The sequence below is a fragment of the Leptopilina boulardi genome, unplaced genomic scaffold, assembly GCF_019393585.1.
Source record: "Leptopilina boulardi isolate dan_hultmark-lab unplaced genomic scaffold, ZJU_Lbou_2.1 LbouV2_216, whole genome shotgun sequence".
Classification (NCBI taxonomy): Eukaryota; Metazoa; Arthropoda; class Insecta; order Hymenoptera; family Figitidae; genus Leptopilina; species Leptopilina boulardi.
The window spans coordinates 3,047,286-3,071,615 of NW_026137770.1; the positions used below are offsets into that span (position 1 = coordinate 3,047,286).

The window sequence follows — 24,330 nt, forward strand, 5'->3', positions numbered from 1 at the left end:
GAATTAGATTACAATATATATAAATAAGATAAAATTACGATTAGACCAAATAATTAATTCAAATATACAGATAAGTCCATATTAAAATTTTGAAAGGGGAATATTAAAAAAAAATTATTATTATTATTATTTGTGTTCTTAATTGTGTAGGGAGCGCAAATCAGTTTCTTAATTATATAGATTTTTTTGGTGTTTCGATTTTCGTTTCGGCACATTTGTAATTGCGTAATTTGATATTTGATTTAAATAATAATATGGCAGTCGTTTAGATATTAAGTTTTTAAATTTTTTGTATTTTCTCAGTAATTTGTACGAATATGCACTGCCGATATGTTTATAAATAAATAATAATCTTTGTTATAAATTTACATAATCATAAGCAATAAATTTTTGTTCTTGATAATCAAAAATATATAAACTTTATCGAACTTGACTTTAGAATATTATAGAACAAAACAGAGTAATGTACCACAGTACGATACAAACAGTCATGAGAGAAACATAATTTCGTGATTTTTATACATTCTACATTTATAAGATTATTTAAAAAATGACAATATTCAAAAAGAAATTGTTTAACATTTCGTTAATATTGACGATAATTTTGAAAGTAAATACAGAAGAAATTTCACCAAGTGTAATTATTGTCGGTGCTGGAGTTTCAGGAATTGCAGCTGCATCGAAACTTTTTCAAAATGGTTTTAAAAATATTAAAATTCTCGAAGCGGAAAATAAAATTGGAGGCCGTATTTATACAACACAATTTAGTAAGAAAATAATTTAATATTGTTTACACGTTATATTTTCGTTATGAATAATTTAAAATTGATTACAAAAATTACTTTTTTTTTTAAATTCCAAGAATCGTAATTTTTATAGTAACGCTGTTTATATTTCGATTTAAGACTAAATAAATAATCAATACAATTTGTTTAACAAGAAAATTATGTTGTCGACTTGGGTGCTCAATGGGTTCATGGAGAAGAAGGAAATATTGCTCTCGAAATAGTACAGCCATTGGGATTAGTTGAAAAAAGTAATCTCACAAGTCGTCAACACAGATTTTTCAATTCTTCCGGAAACAAAATAGCGGATCAAGCAATTATTGATGATTTCAATGATTTTTACTATCAAATTGATGAGAAATTGGCAGAATATGCTAAAGACCAGGCAAATGTATCAAAAGGGGAATATTTTACAAAAGAGTAATTATAAAAGTAAAATATTCGAATTTTAAGAAAGTTACAAAAGTTTTTCTATTTTTTAGTTTTAAATTTGTAATATTATCAACATTTTTTAAAATGATAATTTCAATTAATATTTGAAATAAATATATATATTTTCAGATTTAATAATTATTTTAAGGCCCATTCAGATCTTAAAGAAAATGAGAAAGGACTACTTCATTTGATGAATATGGTAACAATTATTGGAGACGCTGGCGATAGTTGGTGGGACATATCGACAACAAGTGCATCAGAATATCATGACAATGTAGGAGATCACTTAATAAATTGGAAAGAACGTGGATATGGAACTATGTTGGATATACTCATGGTAATAATTTTAATGATTTTATAATTTTTGAAAACTTTAAATCCAAACTTGTTTTTAATTTATTGTATATTTTTTTATGTTTTTTTGTTTGTTTTGAATCAAACAAATTAAATTGTTTTGTTTTCCTTTTTCTGTTAAAGGCAAAAACAATTATTATTCGAAAAAAAATTTTTTTTAAATGAAAATTATGTGAAAAAGACAAAGAAATGAAATTTCTTTTTTGTTTTCAGAAACGTTTTCCAAATCCTGAGGAAGAATTACCTGTTTTAAATAATACAATTTTAAATGCAGAAGTTACTTCAATTAATTATTCGGATCCAATTGGAAAAGTTAAAGTAAAAACTGCAAATGGTGATTTATATTTGGCAGATCATGTAATTTACACTTGTTCCTTGGGGGTTTTAAAAGATGAACACAAATCTCTCTTTCAACCTCATTTATCTGAAGAGAAGCAAAAAACAATTAAGGTTTATTAATAATAAATAAAAATTATTGTCAAATAGTAAATTAAAAAAATTGATTTAAAAATATTTCTTTTTATAGGCACTTGGTTTTGGTGTTGTAGGTAAGATTTATCTCTATTTCGATGAACCTTGGTGGTCCGAAGATTCTTCAAAAATTTCATGGGCAAATTTTATTTGGAATGACAAAGATTTCGAAATGTTAGAAAATGATGTGAGTTTTTCTATATAAATTGAAAATTAATTTTTTACTGTTACATTTGTATAAGAAATTTTATTTTTTACTTTTAGTTTTTTAATTATTTTCCTCATATTAATTAATTTAGTTGTTTAAATAAACAAAAACTTATGTCAAAACTTCATTTAGAATTTATTATATTGTTTATTATAATTATTATTTACATATTTAGAATTTATTTTTCTCTCAGATAGAATTTTTATGAAATTAAAAATTTTTTTTTAAATATTTTTTTTGTAGCCAAAGAAAAAATGGCTTTTGGGCTTAGTTGGATTTGATCTTGTTGAACATAAACCAAAATTACTCGAAGGATGGTTAGCTGGAAATTATACACGAGAAATGGAAAAACTTTCGGATGAAGAAATTTTGAATCATTGCATTGAAGTTTTACAAAGATTTCTTGGAAAAACATACAACATTACTACACCCAGTGGAATGATAAGGTAGTAAAATTTTTCAAAAAAAAAATCGAATCGATTAAGTTTCCATAAAAAAAAAAACAAATTATAGTATATCTTAATAAAGACAAATATCATTTTACAGAACAAAATGGAATAGTAATAATCATTTTAAGGGATCGTACAGCTTCAGAAGTATGAAAAGTGATGCTGAAAATATTTGGGCTTCATCACTATCAGAACCAATTGATGAAATAAATCCAGTGAGAGATTGAAGAAAATTATTATAAAATTTTATTGAAAATTTTTTGGTTTTTATTTTTTCATTCAAATATATTGATTTTGTTTAGAAAATTTTATTTGCCGGCGAAGCAACAAATCCACATCTGTTTGGTACTGTTCAAGGTGCAATCGAAACTGGATGGAGGGAAGCTGAGAGAATTTTAGCAATGCATTCAAATATAGCAAAAAATTAGGAGAAATTTTCAAAAAAAAAAACTCAATATTTTAATCCAAATGATTCTTTAATTAAAATCTAATTTAAAATTCGAAGTTATTATCGCAAGACATGAATTTTGATTTATATCTCCAGTTATTAATTTCGAAAAAAAGTCTATAAATTTGCATGTTACTAGAAATTTAATAAGAAATAAAACCTTGTATTGTAAATAAGATCTTCTTATTTATATTTATCCATAGAAATTATGCTTAATTGCATTCAGATGAATACGTAATTGTTTACATCGCGCGCTAATAAATTCTCATTTGGAATTAAAAAAAAAAAGAAGTAGATTATCGAATGCGACCTTTTATAATAATAGATCAGTTAAGAATAATCGGTTAATATAATTGAAATCGTCGTCCGAGAAAGATCATTTTCAAAAGATTTTTTAAAAAAGTAGAAATGCTGTTCAAAAAGAAATTTCTTAGTATTTTTTTACTCTTTTTATTGTCAATTATTTTAACAGCAAACGCCGATGACGATCAACCAAGCGTAATTGTTGTTGGAGCTGGTGTATCAGGAATTGCCGCTGCATCGAAACTTATGGAAAATGGCTTTAAAAATGTCAAAATTCTCGAAGCTGAAGACAGAATTGGAGGTCGAATTCACACTGCAAAAATGGGTAAGATTTTTCATAAAGAAACAAATGTTATTCAATTTATTAATCTAATTATTGAATTTTTTGTTTCATAAGGTGATAAATTAGTTGAATTGGGCGCACAATGGATTCATGGGGTAGAAGGGAATGTTGCTTATGAATTGGCCTCACCACATGGAGTAGTGGACAAGGGAGACGAAGGAGTAGACAAAATGCATGAAAGAGTTATAGATTCTGCGGGCAATGCAGTAAATCAAAAAGATGTCGATGATGTTAATGAATTTTCTCAGAAAGCAGAGAACGATTTAGTGGAATATGCCGAGAAGAACAAAAATAAACCCTTAGGAGAATATTTTCAAAATGAGTATGGTCATTACATTTACATTAAACAAATTCAAGGAAAAAAATTCCCTTTAGAAAAATAAAAAAAAATATAAAGGCAAAAAAAAATTGTCTTATTCTTGTAAACTGTAAAATTTTAATATGTTGATATTCAAAAATTGTTAATTATTCTAATTACAAATAAAAGTTAATTATTATTTTACTATTTATTTAATTTCTTTTAGAATTGACAAATACATTGAAGAGCATCCAAAATGGAAGGAAAATAAAAAAGGATTTACACATTTACATGACATGATTATGGTGTCAATATATTCTGCTGACTCATGGAATGATGTTTCAACAGTAACTGTCAAAGATTTTCATATCTGTCCTGGACCATTTTTTGTTAACTGGAAAACAAATGGATATAAAACTATTCTTGATATACTAATGGTAACATTTTATTTTCATGACAAAATTGATCAAACTTTAAAAAAATTCCAGTTTAAAACTAAAAAAATAAATTTTTTTAAAAATTCGAGAAAAATCGTTTCGACATTTGGTAGGTAAAAAAAAAAATTTGAAATAAATTCGTCTCCTTTAGAAACGATTCCCGAAACCAGAAGAAGAATTACCAGTTATGAGTAACACAGTGTTAAATGCTGAAGTCTCCTCAATTGATTATTCGGATCCTAATGGAAAAGTTACAGTAAAAACTACAAATGGAGACACACACACTGCAGATCATGTCATCGTCACATGTTCCGTGGGTGTTTTAAAAGACGTACATAAATCCCTCTTCAAACCCGTTTTACCAGAAGATAAACAAAAAGCCATTGAGGTTTGTTTATTAAAAATTACACGCGTAATTAATTAGAAAAATCGTTTCGATATTAATAATACCTACTGAAAAAAATAAAAAAATTTAATAATTTATTTTTCAATATATTAGTTAATTTATTTTGTTCAAGAAAATATTAAATAATAATAATTTATTTCTTTATATACCCATTACAGGGTTTTTACAAACTTTTCACTTCGTTAATAACAAGAAAATGTTTCACTCCTTATCTTTCTTTCAACAATACAAGAAAATATTATATAAAATTCAAAAATTATTTGCGATTAATTATTTTAGGGGACAGGTTTTGGAAATGCAGCAAAGATTTATCTTTCTTATGATGTACCATGGTGGCATGAAGATATGAATAATGGATTTGGTCTTTTTTGGTTGGATAAAGATTTAGAAATGCTCGAAAAAGATGTAAGTCATTTATAATTAAACATTCTGAGAAGAAAAGCAACAAAAATTTTCTGTCGTCATGAAAAGCAAAAAATTACATTTTTTTGCAGGACGAAAAAAAATGGCTTCAGGGATTAGTTGGAGTTTATGCAGTTGAACATAAACCAAATTTACTTGATGCATGGGTAGCGGGAAAATATTCTCGCGATATGGAAAAACTCACTGATGAACAAGTCAAGAATCATGTTGTTGAAGTTTTGCAAAAATTTTTTGGAAAGACACACAATATGACTGAACCCACTGAAATGATGAGGTAATTTAAATTTTTAATGTGTAATTTGAATTTAAAGCAAAAAATTTTTTTTGAAATCTAAAAAAAATAATTTAAAATTTTACACAATAAAAAATTCGGTATCTCAAAAATTGAATTACTAAAAAAAATATTTTATTTTTTAGAACTAAATGGGATAGCAATAAACACTTTAAGGGAATTGTCAGCTACAGGAGTGTAAAGAGCGATCCAGAAGTTGTCAATCCTACAAAATTGTCAGAACCAGTTGGTGAGGGAAAACCAGTAAGTTTTAGAAAAAGCTATATATTTTTAATTTACCATTTTATTTGTGATTTTCTATAAACAATATTAAATTTAAAGGTCATTTTATTCGCCGGTGAGGCCACGAGTCCTCATCACTATAGTGCAGTACATGGTGCAATTGAAAGTGGTTGGCGAGAAGCAGAGCGAATTATGGCACAACATCCAAATGTAAAAAGTTAAAAAATTTACAAATATCTCAATGATTTGTTTTTGAAAAATTATTTTCACAAAAAATTAAGTCAAAATAAATTAAAATTGTAATACTATAAATATCAATTTCAATATCATTGTCTGTTTCTTTAAAATTATTATCATTTGAAAATACGACTAACAAAAAACTTTTTATGCCTTACAAATTTTAATTGTCTTTTAATTGGGAGAATTAATTCATTCCAGTAGAATGAAAATTCATAGCAAATCCTATGATTTAAAATGTTTTATAAAATTTTGTCAATTATTAAAAAAAAAATTTTTTTCAAAAACGAGTTCAAGTTTCATAATCGAAAAAAAAGAAATTGGTACGAGAAGTAGGAGCTAAACGCCAATAAAGTTTCGTTGCTGCTATATAAAATTATAGTGATTTCACCTTGATCCTATTTTAACCCTCTTTTTATCTACCAATGCTTAAAAGTATTCAGCTAACTACGTAATTGTCTTTATCGCGCACAATAAATTCTCATTCGGAATATTAAAAAAAAAAAGTTTTAGATTATCAAAAGCGACCTTTAATAATAATAATAATAATAATAAATCAGCTTATAATCGGTTAATATAATTTAAATCGTTGTCTGAAAAACATCATTTTTGAAATATTTTTTAAAAAGTAAAAATGCTGTTCAAAAAGAAATTTCTTAGTATTTTTTTACTCTTTTTATTGTCAATTATTTTAACATCAAACGCCGATGACAATCAACCAAGCGTAATTGTTGTTGGAGCTGGTGTATCAGGAATTGCCGCTGCATCGAAACTTATGGAAAATGGCTTTAAAAATGTCAAAATTCTCGAAGCTGAAGACAGAATTGGAGGTCGAATTCACACTGCAAAAATGGGTAAGATTTTTCATAAAAAAACAAATGTTTATTTATTTATTTACATATATATACGGGCAATGTTATTCAATTTTGTACTGCAATTAATTAATTTTTTTCCATAAGGTGATCAATTAATTGAATTGGGTGCACAATGGATTCATGGGGTAGAAGGAAATGTTGCTTATGAATTGGCAGCGCCACATGGAGTTGTAGACAAGAGAGAAGAAAAAATGCAGGAAAAAATAAATACACATGAAAAAGTAATGGAGCAGGAATCGTCACATGGAACAATAAACGATGGACAAGAGTGGATTGTAAATATGCATAAGAAAGTAATGGATTCTGTGGGCAATATAGTAGATCAGAATGACATCAATGAAGTAAATCAATTTACTGAAAAAATGCAGGAAACATTGTTAGAGTACGCCGAAAACAACAAGAATTCACCTTTAGGCGATTATATGCAAAATGAGTATTGTCATTAAATTTATCTTAAATTAATATTTAATATATAATTATTAGAATTAAATAAAATGATAAAATTTCTTCGATATTATAAAAAAGTACCACTCGGATACAAAAAAAAATTGTTTTTTTTTTGAAAAAATTTTTTTTTCACATTGAGAAAAATTTAAAATATAAGCAAAAAAATATGCCATATATTTAAAAAAAATTTTTTAAATATTTTAAGAACGTTGACATTAAAAAATATTAAGATCAAAAAAATCAGAAAATTATTAAACTATAATTTTTTTGTTGATAATTTTTAATTTCTATGCAGAATTGATAAATACATTGAAGCGCATCCAGTATGGAAGGAAAATAAAAAAGGATTCACACATCAACAAGAAGTGATTGTGGAGGTTATTTATGCTGCAGATTCATGGAATGATGTTTCAACAGCAACTATCAAAGATTTTCACAATTGTCCTGGAGAATTTTTTGTTAATTGGAAAACATATGGATATAAAACTATTCTCGATATACTAATGGTATAATTTGCTTTATAAGGAAATCGATCAAATTTTTTTTTAAATTTCTACATTGATTTAATTAAAAAAAAAAAAAAAAAAAAAAAACAGAAAATTTTGAAGATTTCGTGAAAAAACTATTTTATTTCGACGTTATGCAATTTAGCAAGAAGAGAAATTTTGAAATAATGTTTTCTTTCAGAAACGTTTACCAAAACCGGAAGAAGAATTACCAGTTATGAATAATACAGTGTTAAACGCTGAAGTTTCCTCAATTGATTATTCGGATCCAAATGGAAAAGTTACAGTAAAAACTACAAATGGAGATACACACACTGGAGATCATGTCATCGTCACATGTTCCGTGGGTGTTTTAAAAGACGAACATAAATCCTTCTTCAAACCCGTTTTACCAGAAGATAAACAAAAAGCCATTGAGGTTTGTTTATTAAAAAGTAAACTGAAATTGAAAACAAAATCCAAAAATTATTTTTGATAAATTATTTTAGGGTATGGGTTACGGGACTGTAGCAAAGATTTTTCTCTTCTATGAAGTACCATGGTGGAAGAAAGATATGGAGATAGGATACGGTCTTTTTTGGATGGACAAAGATTTAGAAATGCTCGAAAAAGATGTAAATTATTTTATTGTAAGAAGAAAACTTTTCCAAGGAAAAAAAAATAAATAGAAACTTTTTCAGGTTGAAAAAAATTGGCTACTGGGATTTATAGGAATTAATGCAGTTGAGAATAAACCAAATTTCCTCCAAGCTTGGGTATCGGGAAAATATTCTCGGGATATGGAAAAACTCACTGATGAACAAGTCAAAAATCATGTTGTTGAAGTTTTGCAAAGATTTTTCGGAAAGACACACAATATGACTGAACCCACTGAAATGATGAGGTAATTTAAAATTTCAACCATATTTGAATTTAAAGCAGAAATTTTAATTAAAAAAAAGCGAAATTAAATTTTCCATCTTTTATAAGCTAATGAAAGAGAATTTAATTTCTGAAGAATTTTTAACTTTTTAGATCCATGTGGTCTGGAAATAAACATTTCAAAGGAACTTATAGCTACAGAAAAGTGATGAGCGATCCTGATGTTGTGAATCCAACAAAATTATCAGAACCAGTTGGAGAAGGAAAACCAGTAAGAGTTTTTAATTTGAGAATTGTCAAATTTTGCATTTTAGCTTTTTTTTTAGTTTCCATTTTGCATGTTCCTAATTGAAATTAAATTTATAGGTCGTTTTATTTGCCGGTGAGGCCACGAGTCCCCATCACTATAGTACAGTTCATGGCGCTATTGAAACAGGTTGGCGAGAAGCAGAGCGAATTATGGCACAATATCGCAATCTAAAAAGTTAAAATATTTACAAATATCTCAGTAATTTTTTGATAGAAAATTTTTTTCACATTGAATTAAATCAAATTTATGAAAATTCTAACCTAACAGTATTTTAATAACAACATCAACATTATTCTCTTTGTTAATAATTATCAGCAGATAATTTAATCTATTATTGCATAAATTATTAAAAAAAATCGTATAACAATTATCAGTCTTCTAATTATTTTTCAAGGCGTACAAAAATAATATTCAATAAATCCCATCATTTTAAATGTTTCATAAAATTTTGTAAATCATGAAAAATAAAAAAAAATATTTAGAAACAATTTATAATAAATATAATTGTAATTTTCGTAATCGAAAAACAAGTGATTCAAAAGAATAAGGTTCTCTTTTATAAATAAGAGATTTTTAACTCTCATGAGTATAATATAATTTTACATAATCATATTCTTGTTTCTAATAATAAAAAATATTAGCACTGTCGAACCTGACCTCAAAGTATTAGATCAAAAATGGATTAATCTATATTAGTACGAGTAAAACAATTACGAGAGAAACATTATTTCGAGAATTTTATTCAATCTACAATTATTTGAGAAATTATGAAAGTCGAAAAGAAATTGTTTGTATATTTATTATTGTCAATTATTTATTTAAATGTAAATGGAAATAATTCGCCGAGTGTAATTATTGTTGGCGCTGGTCCTTCAGGAATTGCAGCTGCATCGAAACTTTTTCAAAATGGTTTTCAAAATATCAAAATTCTTGAAGCAGAAAATCGAATTGGTGGTCGTGTATATACAACACAATTCAGTAAGAAGAATTTAATAATTAATTAATTATATAAATTAATTTATAAATTAAATTACTTATTATTAATTTAATTTTTGTCTCTTAATAGAAACTATATTAGATTTTGAAGAAAAAACCGAACCTTTTAAAAATTTTCATTATCCAGTAGCAGTTTTTTGCATGCTCACTGGGTAAATTATTATCTAACGAAATTCGCTTCATTTAAAAAGTTAAATCAGTCATTATAATTATATAATTTAGCTTATGTAATTCTTGCATTTAATGATTTAATTTATTTAACTAGAAGATTATCTCGTCGACTTGGGTGCTCAATGGGTTCATGGAGAAAAAGAAAACGTTGTATTCGAAATGGTATGGACACTTGGAATATTAGAAAGAAGTAATATAACAAGTCGTCGAGATAGCATATTCGATTCTTCAGGAAAAAAATTAGATCAAGCTGTTATTAATGACTTTCATGATTTTCACTACGAAGTAGAAGAAGCATTATCAGATTATGCTAAAGAACACACAAATGTTTCAGTAGGCGAATATTATACAAACGAGTAATTATCAATCAAAATAAATTCCTAAGTTTTATAATTAAAATACTGAAATGAATAATCACAAATTATTGTTCTATAAAAGAGGAATTTAATTAGAATTTTCACTTTTATCCAACATTAAATTGCACTAGGATTTAATTTTAAAAAAAAAAACCTTTTTTCCAAAACAATGATGCAGATATTAAGAAAAAATGATTTTTCAGATTCAACAAATATTTTGACGCCCATTTACATTTGAAAGAAAATGAAAAGGGATTTTATCATTTATTAGATATGATGACAATGGCTGGAGACGGTGCAGAAACTTGGTGGGATGTTTCAATAACAAGTTCATTAGAATATCATGACAATCCTGGAGATCATTTGATAAATTGGAAAGAACGTGGATATGGAACTATGTTGGATATACTCATAGTAATAATTTTAATGATTTTCTAATTTTTGAAAACTTTAAATCCAAACTTGTTTTTAATTTATTGTATATTTTTATGTTTTTTTGTTTTGAATCAAAAAAATAAAATTTCTTTTTTATTTTCAGAAACGTTTTCCAAATCCTGAGGAAGAATTACCTGTTTTAAATAATACAATTTTAAATGCAGAAGTTACTTCAATTAATTATTCGGATCCAAATGGAAAAGTTAAAGTAAAAACTGCAAATGGTGATTTATATTTGGCAGATCATGTAATTTACACTTGTTCCTTGGGGGTTTTAAAAGATGAACACAAATCTCTCTTTCAACCTCATTTATCTGAAGAGAAGCAAAAAACAATTGAGGTTTATTAATAATAAATAAAAATTATTGTCAAATAGTAAATTAAAAAAATTGATTTAAAAATTTTTTTTTTATGTAGGCACTTGGTTTTGGAATTGTCGGAAAGATTTTTCTCTATTTCGAAGATCCTTGGTGGTCTAATGAAAAATCAGGATTTACATGGATTAATTTTCTTTGGAAGAACGAGGATTTTGAAGAAATAAAAAATAATGTGAGATTTTTTTTTACAAATTTTACAAACGTACATTCAATTTAGAAGAATTTCGAAAAAATATTCTTCTCGACAAATTTCGTCAAATAGAAATTTTAATTTATATTGGAAATTCTTTATTCATGTATTTGAAAATATTAATGATTTTTTTTTAGCCAGAGAAAAAATGGCTCCTGGGCTTAGTTGGATTTGGAATAGTGGAACATAAATCAAAATTACTCGAAGGATGGTTATCCGGAAATGATTATACTCGAGAAATGGAGAAACTTTCGGATGAACAAGTCTTAAAACATTGTATTGAAGTTTTACAAAGATTTCTTGGAAAAATATACAACATTACTACACCTAGTGCAATAATTAGGTATTAAAAATTATTTTTTTAATTTTGAAAAAAAAATGATTGAAACTTAATAATTATGATCAAAAATTAATTTTCAGAACCAAGTGGAGTAGTAATAATCATTTTAAGGGAACCTATAGCTTTAGAAGTATGAAATCTGATGCCGAAAATGTTTGGGCACAAACATTAGCCAATCCAATTGATGAAACAAACTTAGTAAGAATTTGAAAAATTATTAAGTAACTATGTAATTTTCAGCTGACAAAAATATTATTTTTTAAAAATTTTAATTTTTTAGAAGATTCTATTCGCCGGTGAAGCTACAAATCCACATCGTTTTAGCACTGTTCAAGGAGCAATTGAAACTGGTTTTCGAGAAGCGGATAGAATTATTAAACATCAAAATTTAGCAAAAAATTGAGGATAAAATTTTGAAATAATTTATCTTTTTTTTAGGGAAAGAATTTAAAAATTACATGTATAAATTAAAATGATAACAATTATTGAATTTTTGTCTCTTTTAAATAATAATTACCAAATGATCTGATGTTGCAAATATTTTTTGAAAAAAAATCTATTAAAATTATTTTATACAGAACAGCATATTTCATATTACAATGATAATGTGTTTACAATTCAAACGCTTTGCGTAATTGCGTCAATTCTATGAAAAAATAATAATTAAGAAGCTAATAAAGACAGACTCTTTCCATAATACAATATAATAAAAAAAATTAATTAAAAACTATGAGGAATTTTTTTTTTATTAAATTATCAATATTTCAATTATATGCATGGAAAAATAATTATCGAATCTCATGTTTAAATAATTAGATCAAGGTAGAATTATCTATTAGTTTCATAATAACTGTCACGAGGGTAATATCTTTTGAAATTATTATTTAATTCAGGATTATCCAATGAGAAATGATATTCGAAGGGGATTTTTTAAATAAATCATTCGTAATTATATTGACGATAATTTTGAAAGTAAATACAGAAGAAATTTCACCAAGTGTAATTATTATTGGTGCAGGATCATCAGGTTTAGCGGCTGCATCGAGACTTTTTCAAAATGGTTTTCAAAATATCAAAATTCTCGAAGCGGAAAATCGAATTGGTGGACGAGTATATACAACACAATTTGGTAAGAAGAATTTTATATTCTTATATGAATTCGCTTATTTATTTGAGTCTAATAATTAAAAAAATTTTAATCTTTAATTTCAATCAGAAATCAATAATTGAAAAAAAAAAAATTGTAACGAATGTACTTTTTTTTATCATTCGGGTATTCATAAATTTAATTTGATAAAATTTAATACAATAAAATACGCTTTTAATTAGATGACTATTTTGTTGACCTTGGAGCGCAATGGGTACATGGAGAAAATATTGTATTCGAAATGGCATGGTCACTTGGATTTTTAGAAAGAAGTATTTTAAAAAATTATTCGAGTAGCATGTTTGATTCTTCCGGGGAACAACTTGATGAAACGATGATGAATGATTTTTATGATTTTTATCATAAAACTGAGGAAAAATTATCAGATTATTCTATGGGACACACAAGAGTTTCAACTGGGGAATTTTTTACTAATGAGTAAATTATTTATTTTCACACTCTAATTGTAAAATTAAATAATTTAAATATGTATTAACTATTAACTGAATATTAAATAATTTAAATTTTGATTTACATTGTATAATTTAAATTTTAGAAAAAGAGTTTTTTGAAATTATTATCTTTCAGATTTAGAAAATATTTTAATGCACATTCAAATTTTAAAGAAAATGAAAAGGGATTATTTCAATTGCTTGATATGATGCAAAGTGTTTGGCAATCGTCAGATACATGGTTGGATATTTCAATGACAAGTATTTCGGAATATCACAAAAGTACTGGAGATAATTTAATTAATTGGAAAGATCGTGGATATGGCACAATCCTTGAGCTATTAATAGTAATAAAATTTTATTTTAAATCGATATTCTAAACTAGCCATCTAATCTTTTTGATTATTGTGACTATAAAATGTCGAGGAATTTTCAATTCGAATTTTTGCAAATAAAATAATTATTTATAATTTTAGCTACAAATTATTAAATTAAATTTGAAAATTTGGGGAAAAATAACAAATTATGCAATTTTTCGAGTATTATACTCAGGTAAATTTTAATCATATGTATTAATAATTTTGATTATTTTTAGAAACATTACCCGAAACTAAAAGAAGAATTACCAGTTATGAATAATACAATACTAAATACTGAAGTTACCTTAATTGATTACTCGGACGCAGAAAAAGAAAAAATTATAATTAAAACATCAAACGGAGAGATGTACTCTGCTGATCATGTTATTGTTACATGTTCCATAGGAGTATTAAAAGATAAACATCATTTGTTGTTTAAACCGGCTTTACCAAAACAGAAACAAAACACCATTGAGGTTTGTTACAAATAAAAAAAAATTATCTCAAATAAATAATCACCATTGCATTTTTTAATCGAAAGAAAATTAACAAATTGAAGATTCAATTGAATTCATTTCTATTTTTGAGGTTTTCGCTTAGTACCTGAGTAAAATTACTGAATTCATATTTTAAAAAAGATTTTTTTATAATTTTAGTCACTTGGATTTGGAAATGTAGGAAAAATTTTTCTCTCCTTTGAAGAACCATGGTGGTCTAAGGAAACGGTATTTTTTGATTTTCTTTGGAAAAACGAAGATTTAGAAATATTCACAAATGAAGTGAGTTTTTCAAGTGAAAATATTTTCTATTCATTCGTCAATAAAAATTATTTAAAAATAATTTTTTCTATTATTATAGCCGGAGAAAAATTGGCTTCTCGGCTTAATTGGTTTTGAAATAGTTGAACATAAACCTCGATTACTCGAAGGATGGATATCGGGAAACTATAGTCGAGAAATGGAAAAGCTAAATGACGAACAAGTTAAAAATCATTGCACTGAAGTTTTACAAAGATTTCTTGGGAAAAAATATAATATCACTAAACCCACAGGAATGATTCGGTAAAATGATAATTTTAAAAAATTATTTAAAAAATATAAAGATTAAAAAAAAGGGGAAATTTTTAACATTTCAGAACCAAATGGAATAGTAACAATAATTTTAAGGGAACATACAGTTTCAGAAGTATAAAATCTGACGCTGAAAATGCTTGGGCAGAAACCTTAGCAGAACCAATTGATGAAACAAAATTAGTAAGTATTTGATTTTTTTTTTTCGTAATTTTTTAAGTTTCGTCTTTCTTAAGTAGAATTTTGATTTTCTATAGATGATTTTATTTGCCGGTGAAGCAACAAGTCAACATCAATTTGGCACTGTTCATGGGGCAATTCAAACTGGTTATAGAGAAGCGAACAGACTTATTAAACTTTATTCTAATTTAGCGACAAATTAGAAGTCATATTCATAAAAAAATTAATTATATTCAAATACAAATTGTGCACTATAAATTATTATGTGGAATATTAAAAAATGTAAATCAGCTAATCAGAATAGTTGACTAGGAAAATTGAGAACGTCACTATTTTTTCTAGAATTATTAAACTATTAAAATTATTAATACTTCACATCCATATATAATACTTTAAAATTCTCTCTATAAAAATTTCACATAATTAGTTAATTACTACTTACTTTAGAATTCTCTTTATTCAATGTTCCAATTAATTTTAGTTGCGTAAAACAACATTTGTGTCTAAAAATTTGCTAATCACAGAATTATTTGCTTTGATGATGTTTTAAAAATATTTTTGCCTGTTTTACTCCGGTATCATATGCTCCGTGAGTCGTGGAATAAAAATGCTCATGTGTTCCCTCGCCCGCTAACATTATTATTGGCACACGCTGCAAAATAATAATATTCAATCTATTTTAATTAATATTATTTAAACTTTTTGTTTTCAATTTTTATACTTTAATTTTCAATAATTTAATTAAATATTTTATACATTCATTACCTTGATTTCATGATTATCTGAAATCGAACCCCAAACAGGTTCACTTAAAGTACCACATGAAATTCTATTTTTATCACATTTAGTTGTGATATGACTGTAGGCACCTCTTACAAATTTATTATCATACCAACGAGTTCTCAAACATCTTCTTGGAAAAGGTATATTATTATTTTTTAAAAAATATTTGAGCAATTTTAAACAATCTTCGGCGATTTGTTGCTCGCTCAATGTTTCAATAATATAAGCACCACGTCCACCGATCCATCCAAGAAAAATTCCATTTTTTTTCTCTTTTATAATATCAAATCCAGTTAAATCCCTTGTCCACATGGGTAATTTATCATTTAAATGTAAATTCTGATTTTCTCGTTGCCAAATAAATTGAAATCCCCTCGTTCCAATTTTCCACCAAATTTCATTAAATTCGAGAAAAATTTTATTAATCAATCCAAAACCAAGACTCTCAATACCACGACATAAATAATTTGGCAATGGTGGATGAAACATTTTTTTATAATTTTCCTTTAGAAATCCAAGTGGACATGTTATAATCACACAATTGGCATAAATTTTTTTATTATCATTTAAAGTAATAAGAATTGATTTTAAATTTTCTTCCTTCGTCAATTTATCTCTCCATTCAACTTTTTCCACTGGACTCTCAAGTCTTAAATTATTTTTATTTAAATTATCGGCAATTATTTTTGTTATAGAACTATAATTAGATTTGAAAATTGAATGCTCTTGACCTCCAACAAACTTGAAACAAACAAACAAAAAAAAAATAAAAATATGAATAGAAAAAGAAAATTAAAAATACATAAATAAATACCTGAAAATTTCCCCATCCTTTAACGGATAATTCATCAACGGACAAACAAGAATTATCAATATTTAAAAATTTGATATTCCAATCAAATAATTCTTTCATAATACTTTTATTTTCCTCAGTGTCATTAGTGGCTTTTAAATATTTGTTAAATCGTGTTCGTAAAATTTTACCGATACTTTCATGAATCTCTGGTTGTAGAATTTGATTGTCATATGCAAATTTCTCACATTCCTCAAGTGTATATCGTACAAAATCATCGACTTTTATCACAAGATGAGATTCAATTTCGAGTCCATCGTCCCTAATGTAAATACCTTCGGCTTCACCTGAATGATCATCAGATAGAAGATTTAATTGATGACAATATTGTCCAAGTTTACTTTTATCGCCATGCAAAAATTGAGCTCCATATTCAATTGCATCATCGTTCCAATAAGTGGTATGTATTCTACCTCCAACTCTATCCATTGCTAAAATTTTTGGTATTTAAAAATTAATTTCTCTCCAAAAAAATAAATTAGTAATAAAAATTGAAAAAATTAAATTACCTTCGAATAAAATATAATTGTCAAATCCCTCCATTTCTAAAGTCATTGCCGCAGCTAACCCTGAAATTCCTGCACCAATGATGACCAATTCTGTCGTTTCCGACGATTCTTGTGACTCAAATATTTGCCTTCTTAGCCTCGAATCGTCACGTATTCTATCAAGTTTCTTCATTAAAAAATTTCTTTCGTTTTCGATTTTTTTTTTGTGAGACTAAATATCTCGAAAAATTTAACAAAATAATTTTTTCCAATCATTCAAACTAAGAAATGTTGCATAAATGAAAAATGATATTTTGTGCACATAAATGCAAAAACAAGCGTGTAAAATAGAAATGATTGATGAAAAAAAAACAAACAAAATGCAAATACTCATCTCATTTTTTTTAAACAGAAAAGAAAAATTAGGAAAACAAATTTATGATTTAAAATATTCCTCCCTTCACCTTAATTTATTTAATTTAATTTTCGTCTCATTTTATAAACTGAAAAATCGATAAAATGTGTTAATTTTTTAACTGTTGTTTAATATAAAACAAGCGTCAACTTTATCTGCAAATTCCATTTTAGTCAAAAAGATGTCCTTGGATGATTAGAGGCGAGATTTTAGTGTCCTGACAAAAAGTAGTTTTATATCAATAATAGAAAAAAAGTGCACATTAAAATTTTTGTAAAAATTACTTAAAAAAAAGAAAATAGCAAAAAAGGAAAATAGAGAATTTTCATTTGCACTAAATGAGAAAATTTGGGATTGAATAATTAATTTAAATAATACATTGATATTTTTTTAAATTAGTATTCGTTCAATTTTTAATAATGTTCAAACTTTTAAATACCCTAAAATTAAAGTCAATTTAAACTAGAATCGGAAGGGAGAGGGATCTTTTATTTCAATCCCCATTAAAAGAAAAAGAAATTATCGAAAAATATATAAATTCACTTCAATACAACGTTAACGAGTTTTGAGGAAACAAAAACACAAATAAATAAAAATTATAAGTAATTAGAATAATCAATATTAATAACTAATTAATAAATATTAAATTAAAAGTAAAACGATTAAGAATGTTAGGAAAGGTGAAAATACATATAAACATTCTGCTCATGCTTAAGTGATTAGATTTGTTAATTAAAGATAAATGTAAATTCTCTATCGAAAAATTTTCAAAAAAGCCATGCTTTTGTTAGAATTTTTTTTAATAGTTAGCTTTTCAAATTCAATAATAATAATTACCTAAAATATTCTATTAGACGATCAGCTTCACGAAATCCTGTTTCAATTGCTCCATGGACAGTTGAAAAAAATCGCTGATGTGTTGCTTCTCCAGCAAACAAAATTATCTAGTAGAATAAATAGTAATAAATATATATGTATATTTAAATTTATATCGGACAAAACGGAAAATTCTTATCAATATTTTTTGTGTTGATTTTAATTAAATTATTTTTCCGTGTCTCATAGAGTTTAAAAATATTTTTTTACGTTGAAAAATTAGTTTTTTTTTTAACTAACCATCATAAAATCTGTTATTTAAAAACATAAAATTATTCTTCTACAATATTACATTTTTTAATGTGATCGTAATTCAAAAGGCTTAAATTATAATGAATAATTATTTTTCTAAAACACTTACAGGTTTATATGAATCTGTTGTTATTGGGTCCGACAAATCTTCAGAATTTATTCCCATTTGCTCTGTTTTCATACTTCGAAATGAATAACCACCACGAATATGTTTATCCGTAAACCATGTTGAGCTACATATATCAAAAAATACAATATTAAAAATTTATAAATAAACTTTAAAAATTACAATATATAAATAAATTTCATGTTTCTGTTTCAATATCATTGCATTTTAAAGGAAAAAAAGAAGATTTAAAAGAATCTTTTAATTTTAAATCTGAAATTTTTATCAACAATTAATATTCATTAATAATAGTACATTTAACATTTTACCGAGTAAAATTCACAGCCTTTGGTATATCGTAAGTTTTTCCATAAAATGTTTTCAACAAAATGTGCAATCCATTAGAAATATCAACATCTGTTAGTTTTTCAGTCAATCTAGCTGCCTCACCAAATGTCCAGCCGCACAGAACACTTTTATGATTTTCAACTACAAAAAATATAAAAATATCACACAACCAAGACATTTCCTGAAACATTATTAAATTTTAATTTTAAAAAACTGTAAAATTAAATTGGTTTAATTAATAGTAATTTTATTAAAAACATTAAAATTTATAAATTTTAATCATTGTTTACTAAATAAAAAAATAGTTGTTAATTTTTTTTTTTTAATTCTAATAATTCATATTTATCAATTTACTTAAAATTCAATTTGACTATATAATTAATTATCTTTTTGTCTCCTTGATACTTACTTGTCCCCAGGTTGTTAAAAATTCTCGTTTATTTTCATCGGACCAAAGAAATGATAAACCACTCGTTTCTTCAGGCCACCAACGATGAGAAAATTCAAGAAAGAATTTATTTACGGCTCCAAAGCTAAATCCCTAAAAACATTTTATATAACATTTGAAACTAAGAAATAACAAATTTTGCACCCTTAAAATAAAGAAATAATTGATTAAATATCGTACTTCAATGGCATTTCTCTTTGCTTCAGGTAAAGAAGGATTGAACAATGTTTTATATTCATTTTTTAAAACGCCCAACGATGGTGTAAATATCACATGAGAAGCTTCAAATTTTGTTCCATCTCTAATTGAAATTACAATTTCATTATTTGAAGTATAATTGATATTTGAGACTTCTTTATTAAAAATTATTTTACTCATAATAGGCAATTTATTTTCTTCAGAAGGATAACTTTTCTATAAGTAAAATAAACATGATATTATATTGATTTATTTTGTTTATAATTAAATAAATTAATTTAAAAATTTATTACTTACCATTAATAAATCTAATACTGTTTTGAAACCTTTTGTTTTCCAATTCATCGATGGACTTCCATCGCATGTTTCATATTCTCGTAATCTTTTTGCAGAAACTTGGATTAATGAATCACTGCATTGCATATGATTATCGTATTTTTCCATCCATTCCAAAAATTGTTGTGCTCTTTCATTACTTGTAAAACGATTTTCTTGAAATTCTTTGTAAAATCTATGAAAAAATAAAATTAGAAACGAAAAAATTATTCAATTCAAGTAAAAAGCTATAAGTTATCTCTTAAAATTATTTTTATTTGTGTCAAATTCATGTACTTATCGAAAAATGAATACTTAATTTAAAAAAATAAATTTAATTTATTAAGATCAATTTTTCAATTTAAAAACATGGTTTTTTTATTAAATTTATCAATTTCTTTAACAGTAAAAAATTTATTAGGCTTTTCGAAATTTTTCTCAAAAAGAAAGTTTTTTAATTTTATATCAAAAAATATTTTATTTAAAATAGGGCATAAAAATCGTTTTTAAAAAATTGTTATAACAAAAGTTTTTAAAATTTACCGCGAGCTTCTATATGTATAACTATATATTAATGTTGAGATAAAACTTGAGTCATCGGCCTTGGGGAAAAAAATCAGTAGTGGGGATTTAGAGGAAAGTTGATGGTATTAAACAAGTTTTTTGTCAATTTATATAAAAATATAATTTACTCAATAAGAAAATAAATATAATTTTTAATGTGAAAATATAAAATAACAAAAAAAAACAGCAAAACAATGATTTCTAAAGTTTTTAAAAATAACAATTTTTAATTTATAAACATGACACGTCTCCGACAAAATATTGTTCACTTCTCATATATGTTTTCAGTAATAAGTAAAAAAAAATAATGATAATAAATCAAAATTGCTCGAAATACTTTCTCGTAAAAATTAATTAAAATTATTATTTACGTGATTGTCAGTGCTTTGAAAAAAGTTAAAAATGTTTTCGCCCAGGTAAAAAAAAGAACTATTTACATATAATACCTAATAATAATTTATTTTCCTAAATGTTTCTCAAAAATGAAATATTTATTACTTAAACAATTTCAGGAAATTAGATCCTGAACTGGAAAAATTACGCAATGAAATTGTTGGTCCACCGAATTTAGGTACATTTTTATTGCATTTTCAAAAACTTTCATCACAAATTCACGCCTCCTTTATTTTCGAAAACGAAGGAAAAGCTATTTTACAGAAACTTTGTTTATTATTGAGTTCAACAGCTTCGGGTAAAATTTATGCCGATTGGCAAGATTTTGCCGCACATTTGGGTCTATTACAAGAACAAATACGAGTAAGAATTTAAAATTTCAATTTTTTTCAATCAAGATTAGAAAAAAAATTAAACAATTATTTAAAAATAATATTTTCTTTTCTTATGTAAGAAAAAAAAAAATTTTTTAGTGTATAGATCACGATTTCAAGGGACTGGAGGATCCAACATATTATGTTTTATTAGCATATGTACAATCTCCAGAAGCTACACTCGACAAAATTTTGACAGCTTTGGCAAAATTAGAACGTATGGATATTATAAATCGAATAAAAAATTTGATTACTGATTTTGTTGGAAAATTAATTTCTGATAAAAGTACAGGTACTATATTTTATTATTATACGTTTTTATTAATAATTAATAAATATTTTTTATAAGGAAAATAAAAATAATTAATTATTGACAAATTTATAGATCACAATTTAGAAATTCTACGACCAAAAATGATACCAAGGGCGCCATTAGTTTTAAGTCCAATGATAAAAATTAGTTTACATCCAAATGAAATTAAAAATAAATCTTCAATTGCCCTAAATAAAACGCAAGATTTAACGAGGTCAAAAAACGTAAGTTACAATATGCAAAAAAAAAAAGTTTCTTAAAACTTTTTCTTTGTTAGACATTAAAAAAAAATTCACGACTTTTTTATTTTGACTTTTTATTTAGAATAAAACAATTTATGGAAGTGTTGTAATGTTAACTTTTGCCAAAGATGGAGAACAGTCTGCGCTTAATATTACAAAAATGTTCAGATCAATGGAACCGAAAATCGGTGTTTTAATTCTTAAGGAACAAGAGAAATATGTTTACAGTAGAGGAGTAGAATTCGTAGACGATTGTTTCAAACAGGTTTGCCATTGCAAATTGCAATTAAAAATTAATTAATTAATCATTAATAATGAATGATTTTAAAATTATATTGTGAGAAAATTAACAATTCATTAGAAATTTATTTAACTTTTTCAGGTGAATTATATTGTTCCAATATTAACAAAAGATTACATTCAACAAATAAACAGCCCGACTAATTTATATAATCAAGAAAATAGTACCCTGGATACAAAATATTTAAAATATATGTATTCGTTATTGAAGTACGAGTACATAAATCAAGATTGTTGTAATAGTAGAGTCAGGTAAGAGTAAAAGAATCTTTTATAGAAAAGAAATTAATATATTACATATTAGATGTGATTGTCATGAAAATAATAAAATTATGCACAATTTTTAGATGCATTCTTCCAGATAGTGAAACACAAAATATCATCAAATGCGATTTACATCCTACTTTACAAGCATGGTTTAAAGAAACTGATTTAAAAACATTTGCTGAACGAATTCTTTTAAAGAAATTTTAAACAATTATATTGTTTTTCAATTCTTTTTCTTTTTTGTAAATAATCATTGTATTTTATAAACGAGTTAAGTTTGATAATAAAAATTATTATACTTTTGTTATTGATACAAATTGTTAATTGTTTACTCACTTTTCTTTAAAAAATTCTCCATAAGAACCATTCCATTCCTTGAGATCAATTTCATCCCATTCGCATAATTTGAAATAAATTGCAATTGCATTTCCACTTTCATTTGGAGAAATTATATTCCCATGAGCGTCAGCAAATAAATTTTTTTCATAATCTCTAACATAATCAGACTCCAATAAATTGTGAGGATTCGCTAGATCAAAAACAATATTTTCACCATGTACCCATTGTGCGCCTAAATCGATTACGTGATCACCTGAAAAATTAATCATTTAATTATTATTTTTAAAATTAAAACTGTTATACAATTTTATATCAATTAGAAGATAAATGTTTTAATTTTAAAAATACATTCATCTACGATTAAAATAATCATCGAATGCATTAAAAAATACTTTAAAAGAAAAAAAAACTTACCAAAATTAATGGTATGAATTCTACCACCTATGCGATTTTTTGCTTCAAGAATTGTTACATTTTGAAAACCTTTTTCAATTAATCGACAAGCTGCTGCTATTCCAGCTGCTCCAGCTCCAATAATTATAATTCTCGATTGTGACATAATTCTTTCTATATTAATAGCTTAATTATTTATAATAAAATACTGTGGCTTGCGATACTGTTGAAAAAAATACTATTTATCATTTAATATAATATTAAGCAAAAAACATCAAGAATTTTAAATAATCGATATACATGTATATAGATCGAAATAATTTAATAAATATTTTATAACACACAATGTCTATACATTTATATGATATTGTTATCTCTCTGGGGTCTAAGTGCAACTAAATTGATCAAGAAAAGCAGTGAATTGTTAAATTATCTTAAATTGGTAAATCTCTATCTTTTAAAAGTGACACTTATGGAGATATTTATATATTGAAACCATGTATACGTTACCTTTAAAATAAATTTGTAGATTACGATAAAATTTTTAAAAAACTAGAACAAAATCAAATAATTACATAAAAACAATATAGATTAAAAACATTTTAATAAATTAATTTTAAAAAACTCCGTTTTGTGCGGATACTGTCGTGTGCGGTGCACACACAAAAATCAAAACAATTCACATAACCTATAAAATTTTTACATTCAGTTACAGTTCGTTACGTTTTATGTATGTAAATCACTTCCCGGCGATTAATAGTTTTATTTAAATTTTCTCAAAATAATTAATACATACAAATTGAATATTTAATTAAATTTATAACATAAAAATCCAAAGTTAAATGAATTTTCCATTTTACATAAATAGTTAAATTTTAAA

General features: G+C 25.4%; 5 protein-coding genes across 7 annotated transcripts; 4 read left to right on the plus strand and 1 right to left on the minus strand.

Annotated features, from left to right (window-relative positions):
* The first annotated feature begins 42 nt into the window (after positions 1 to 42).
* On the plus strand, positions 43 to 3,617 carry LOC127279437 (spermine oxidase-like). Its single transcript, XM_051301783.1, has 8 exons — positions 43 to 767; positions 941 to 1,205; positions 1,347 to 1,557; positions 1,788 to 2,024; positions 2,101 to 2,232; positions 2,497 to 2,699; positions 2,800 to 2,917; positions 3,005 to 3,617. The coding sequence occupies exons 1-8, from the start codon at positions 551 to 553 to the stop codon at positions 3,128 to 3,130; spliced, it is 1,509 nt and encodes a 502-aa protein (XP_051157740.1). The 5' UTR covers positions 43 to 550; the 3' UTR covers positions 3,131 to 3,617.
* On the minus strand, positions 1,882 to 24,141 carry LOC127279433 (spermine oxidase-like). 3 transcript variants are annotated; one of them, XR_007842639.1, is made up of 14 exons: positions 23,961 to 24,141; positions 23,472 to 23,673; positions 23,055 to 23,310; positions 20,248 to 20,461; positions 19,933 to 20,166; positions 19,714 to 19,845; positions 19,286 to 19,485; positions 18,960 to 19,083; positions 18,560 to 18,666; positions 17,329 to 17,483; positions 16,781 to 17,250; positions 15,949 to 16,707; positions 15,626 to 15,835; positions 1,882 to 1,998 (listed from the first exon to the last, which is right to left on the minus strand). XR_007842639.1 is itself a non-coding variant. In XM_051301778.1 (13 exons), the coding sequence occupies exons 2-13, from the start codon at positions 23,614 to 23,616 to the stop codon at positions 15,710 to 15,712; spliced, it is 2,922 nt and encodes a 973-aa protein (XP_051157735.1). In that variant the 5' UTR covers positions 23,617 to 23,673; positions 23,961 to 24,141; the 3' UTR covers positions 15,622 to 15,709. The 3 variants fall into 3 exon arrangements, 1 of the variants encoding a protein (XP_051157735.1); XR_007842638.1 differs by lacking the exon at positions 1,882 to 1,998 and adding an exon at positions 11,274 to 11,382; XM_051301778.1 differs by lacking the exon at positions 1,882 to 1,998 and having other exon boundaries at positions 15,622 to 15,835.
* LOC127279439 (spermine oxidase-like) lies at positions 3,547 to 6,203 on the plus strand. The gene is made up of 8 exons (XM_051301786.1): positions 3,547 to 3,778; positions 3,851 to 4,118; positions 4,321 to 4,531; positions 4,683 to 4,919; positions 5,217 to 5,342; positions 5,432 to 5,634; positions 5,778 to 5,895; positions 5,974 to 6,203. Exons 1-8 carry the CDS (start codon positions 3,559 to 3,561, stop codon positions 6,094 to 6,096), a joined length of 1,506 nt encoding a protein of 501 aa, XP_051157743.1. The 5' UTR covers positions 3,547 to 3,558; the 3' UTR covers positions 6,097 to 6,203.
* Positions 6,342 to 15,558, plus strand: LOC127279516 (uncharacterized). The gene is made up of 25 exons (XM_051301913.1): positions 6,342 to 6,965; positions 7,071 to 7,419; positions 7,729 to 7,939; positions 8,121 to 8,357; positions 8,428 to 8,553; positions 8,620 to 8,822; positions 8,954 to 9,071; positions 9,167 to 9,284; positions 9,873 to 10,088; positions 10,372 to 10,633; positions 10,837 to 11,047; positions 11,172 to 11,408; positions 11,486 to 11,617; positions 11,773 to 11,978; positions 12,056 to 12,173; positions 12,256 to 12,366; positions 12,554 to 12,557; positions 12,883 to 13,104; positions 13,305 to 13,560; positions 13,711 to 13,921; positions 14,170 to 14,409; positions 14,590 to 14,712; positions 14,792 to 14,994; positions 15,069 to 15,186; positions 15,261 to 15,558. The coding sequence occupies exons 1-25, from the start codon at positions 6,746 to 6,748 to the stop codon at positions 15,384 to 15,386; spliced, it is 4,578 nt and encodes a 1,525-aa protein (XP_051157870.1). The 5' UTR covers positions 6,342 to 6,745; the 3' UTR covers positions 15,387 to 15,558.
* LOC127279443 (uncharacterized) lies at positions 20,870 to 23,037 on the plus strand. Its single transcript, XM_051301790.1, has 7 exons — positions 20,870 to 21,245; positions 21,342 to 21,585; positions 21,696 to 21,888; positions 21,982 to 22,133; positions 22,234 to 22,416; positions 22,534 to 22,703; positions 22,799 to 23,037. Exons 1-7 carry the CDS (start codon positions 21,232 to 21,234, stop codon positions 22,923 to 22,925), a joined length of 1,083 nt encoding a protein of 360 aa, XP_051157747.1. The 5' UTR covers positions 20,870 to 21,231; the 3' UTR covers positions 22,926 to 23,037.
* Positions 24,142 to 24,330: the final 189 nt, after the last annotated feature.

Bases quoted from the DNA above. Each gene is read 5' to 3' on its own strand.
- LOC127279516 (XM_051301913.1), top strand. From the start codon at position 6,746: ATGCTGTTCAAAAAGAAATTTCTTAGTATTTTTTTACTCTTTTTATTG. The intron at 8,823-8,953 runs GTAATTTAAAAT...TTAACTTTTTAG, and splicing joins GAACCCACTGAAATGATGAG to ATCCATGTGGTCTGGAAATA. The intron at 11,409-11,485 runs GTTTATTAATAA...TTTTTTATGTAG, and splicing joins AGAAGCAAAAAACAATTGAG to GCACTTGGTTTTGGAATTGT.
- LOC127279439 (XM_051301786.1), top strand. From the start codon at position 3,559: ATGCTGTTCAAAAAGAAATTTCTTAGTATTTTTTTACTCTTTTTATTG. The intron at 4,532-4,682 runs GTAACATTTTAT...CGTCTCCTTTAG, and splicing joins CTATTCTTGATATACTAATG to AAACGATTCCCGAAACCAGA. The intron at 5,343-5,431 runs GTAAGTCATTTA...ATTTTTTTGCAG, and splicing joins TAGAAATGCTCGAAAAAGAT to GACGAAAAAAAATGGCTTCA.
- LOC127279433 (XM_051301778.1), bottom strand. From the start codon at position 23,616: ATGTCACAATCGAGAATTATAATTATTGGAGCTGGAGCAGCTGGAATA. The intron at 19,486-19,713 runs GTAAGTATCAAG...ATAATGTTTCAG, and splicing joins TTTTAACAACCTGGGGACAA to GAAATGTCTTGGTTGTGTGA. The intron at 18,667-18,959 runs GTAAGTGTTTTA...TTATTCTACTAG, and splicing joins CAACAGATTCATATAAACCT to ATAATTTTGTTTGCTGGAGA.
- LOC127279437 (XM_051301783.1), top strand. From the start codon at position 551: ATGACAATATTCAAAAAGAAATTGTTTAACATTTCGTTAATATTGACG. The intron at 2,025-2,100 runs GTTTATTAATAA...TTCTTTTTATAG, and splicing joins AGAAGCAAAAAACAATTAAG to GCACTTGGTTTTGGTGTTGT. The intron at 2,700-2,799 runs GTAGTAAAATTT...ATCATTTTACAG, and splicing joins ACACCCAGTGGAATGATAAG to AACAAAATGGAATAGTAATA.
- LOC127279443 (XM_051301790.1), top strand. The intron at 21,586-21,695 runs GTAAGAATTTAA...AAAATTTTTTAG, and splicing joins TATTACAAGAACAAATACGA to TGTATAGATCACGATTTCAA. The intron at 21,889-21,981 runs GTACTATATTTT...ACAAATTTATAG, and splicing joins AATTTCTGATAAAAGTACAG to ATCACAATTTAGAAATTCTA.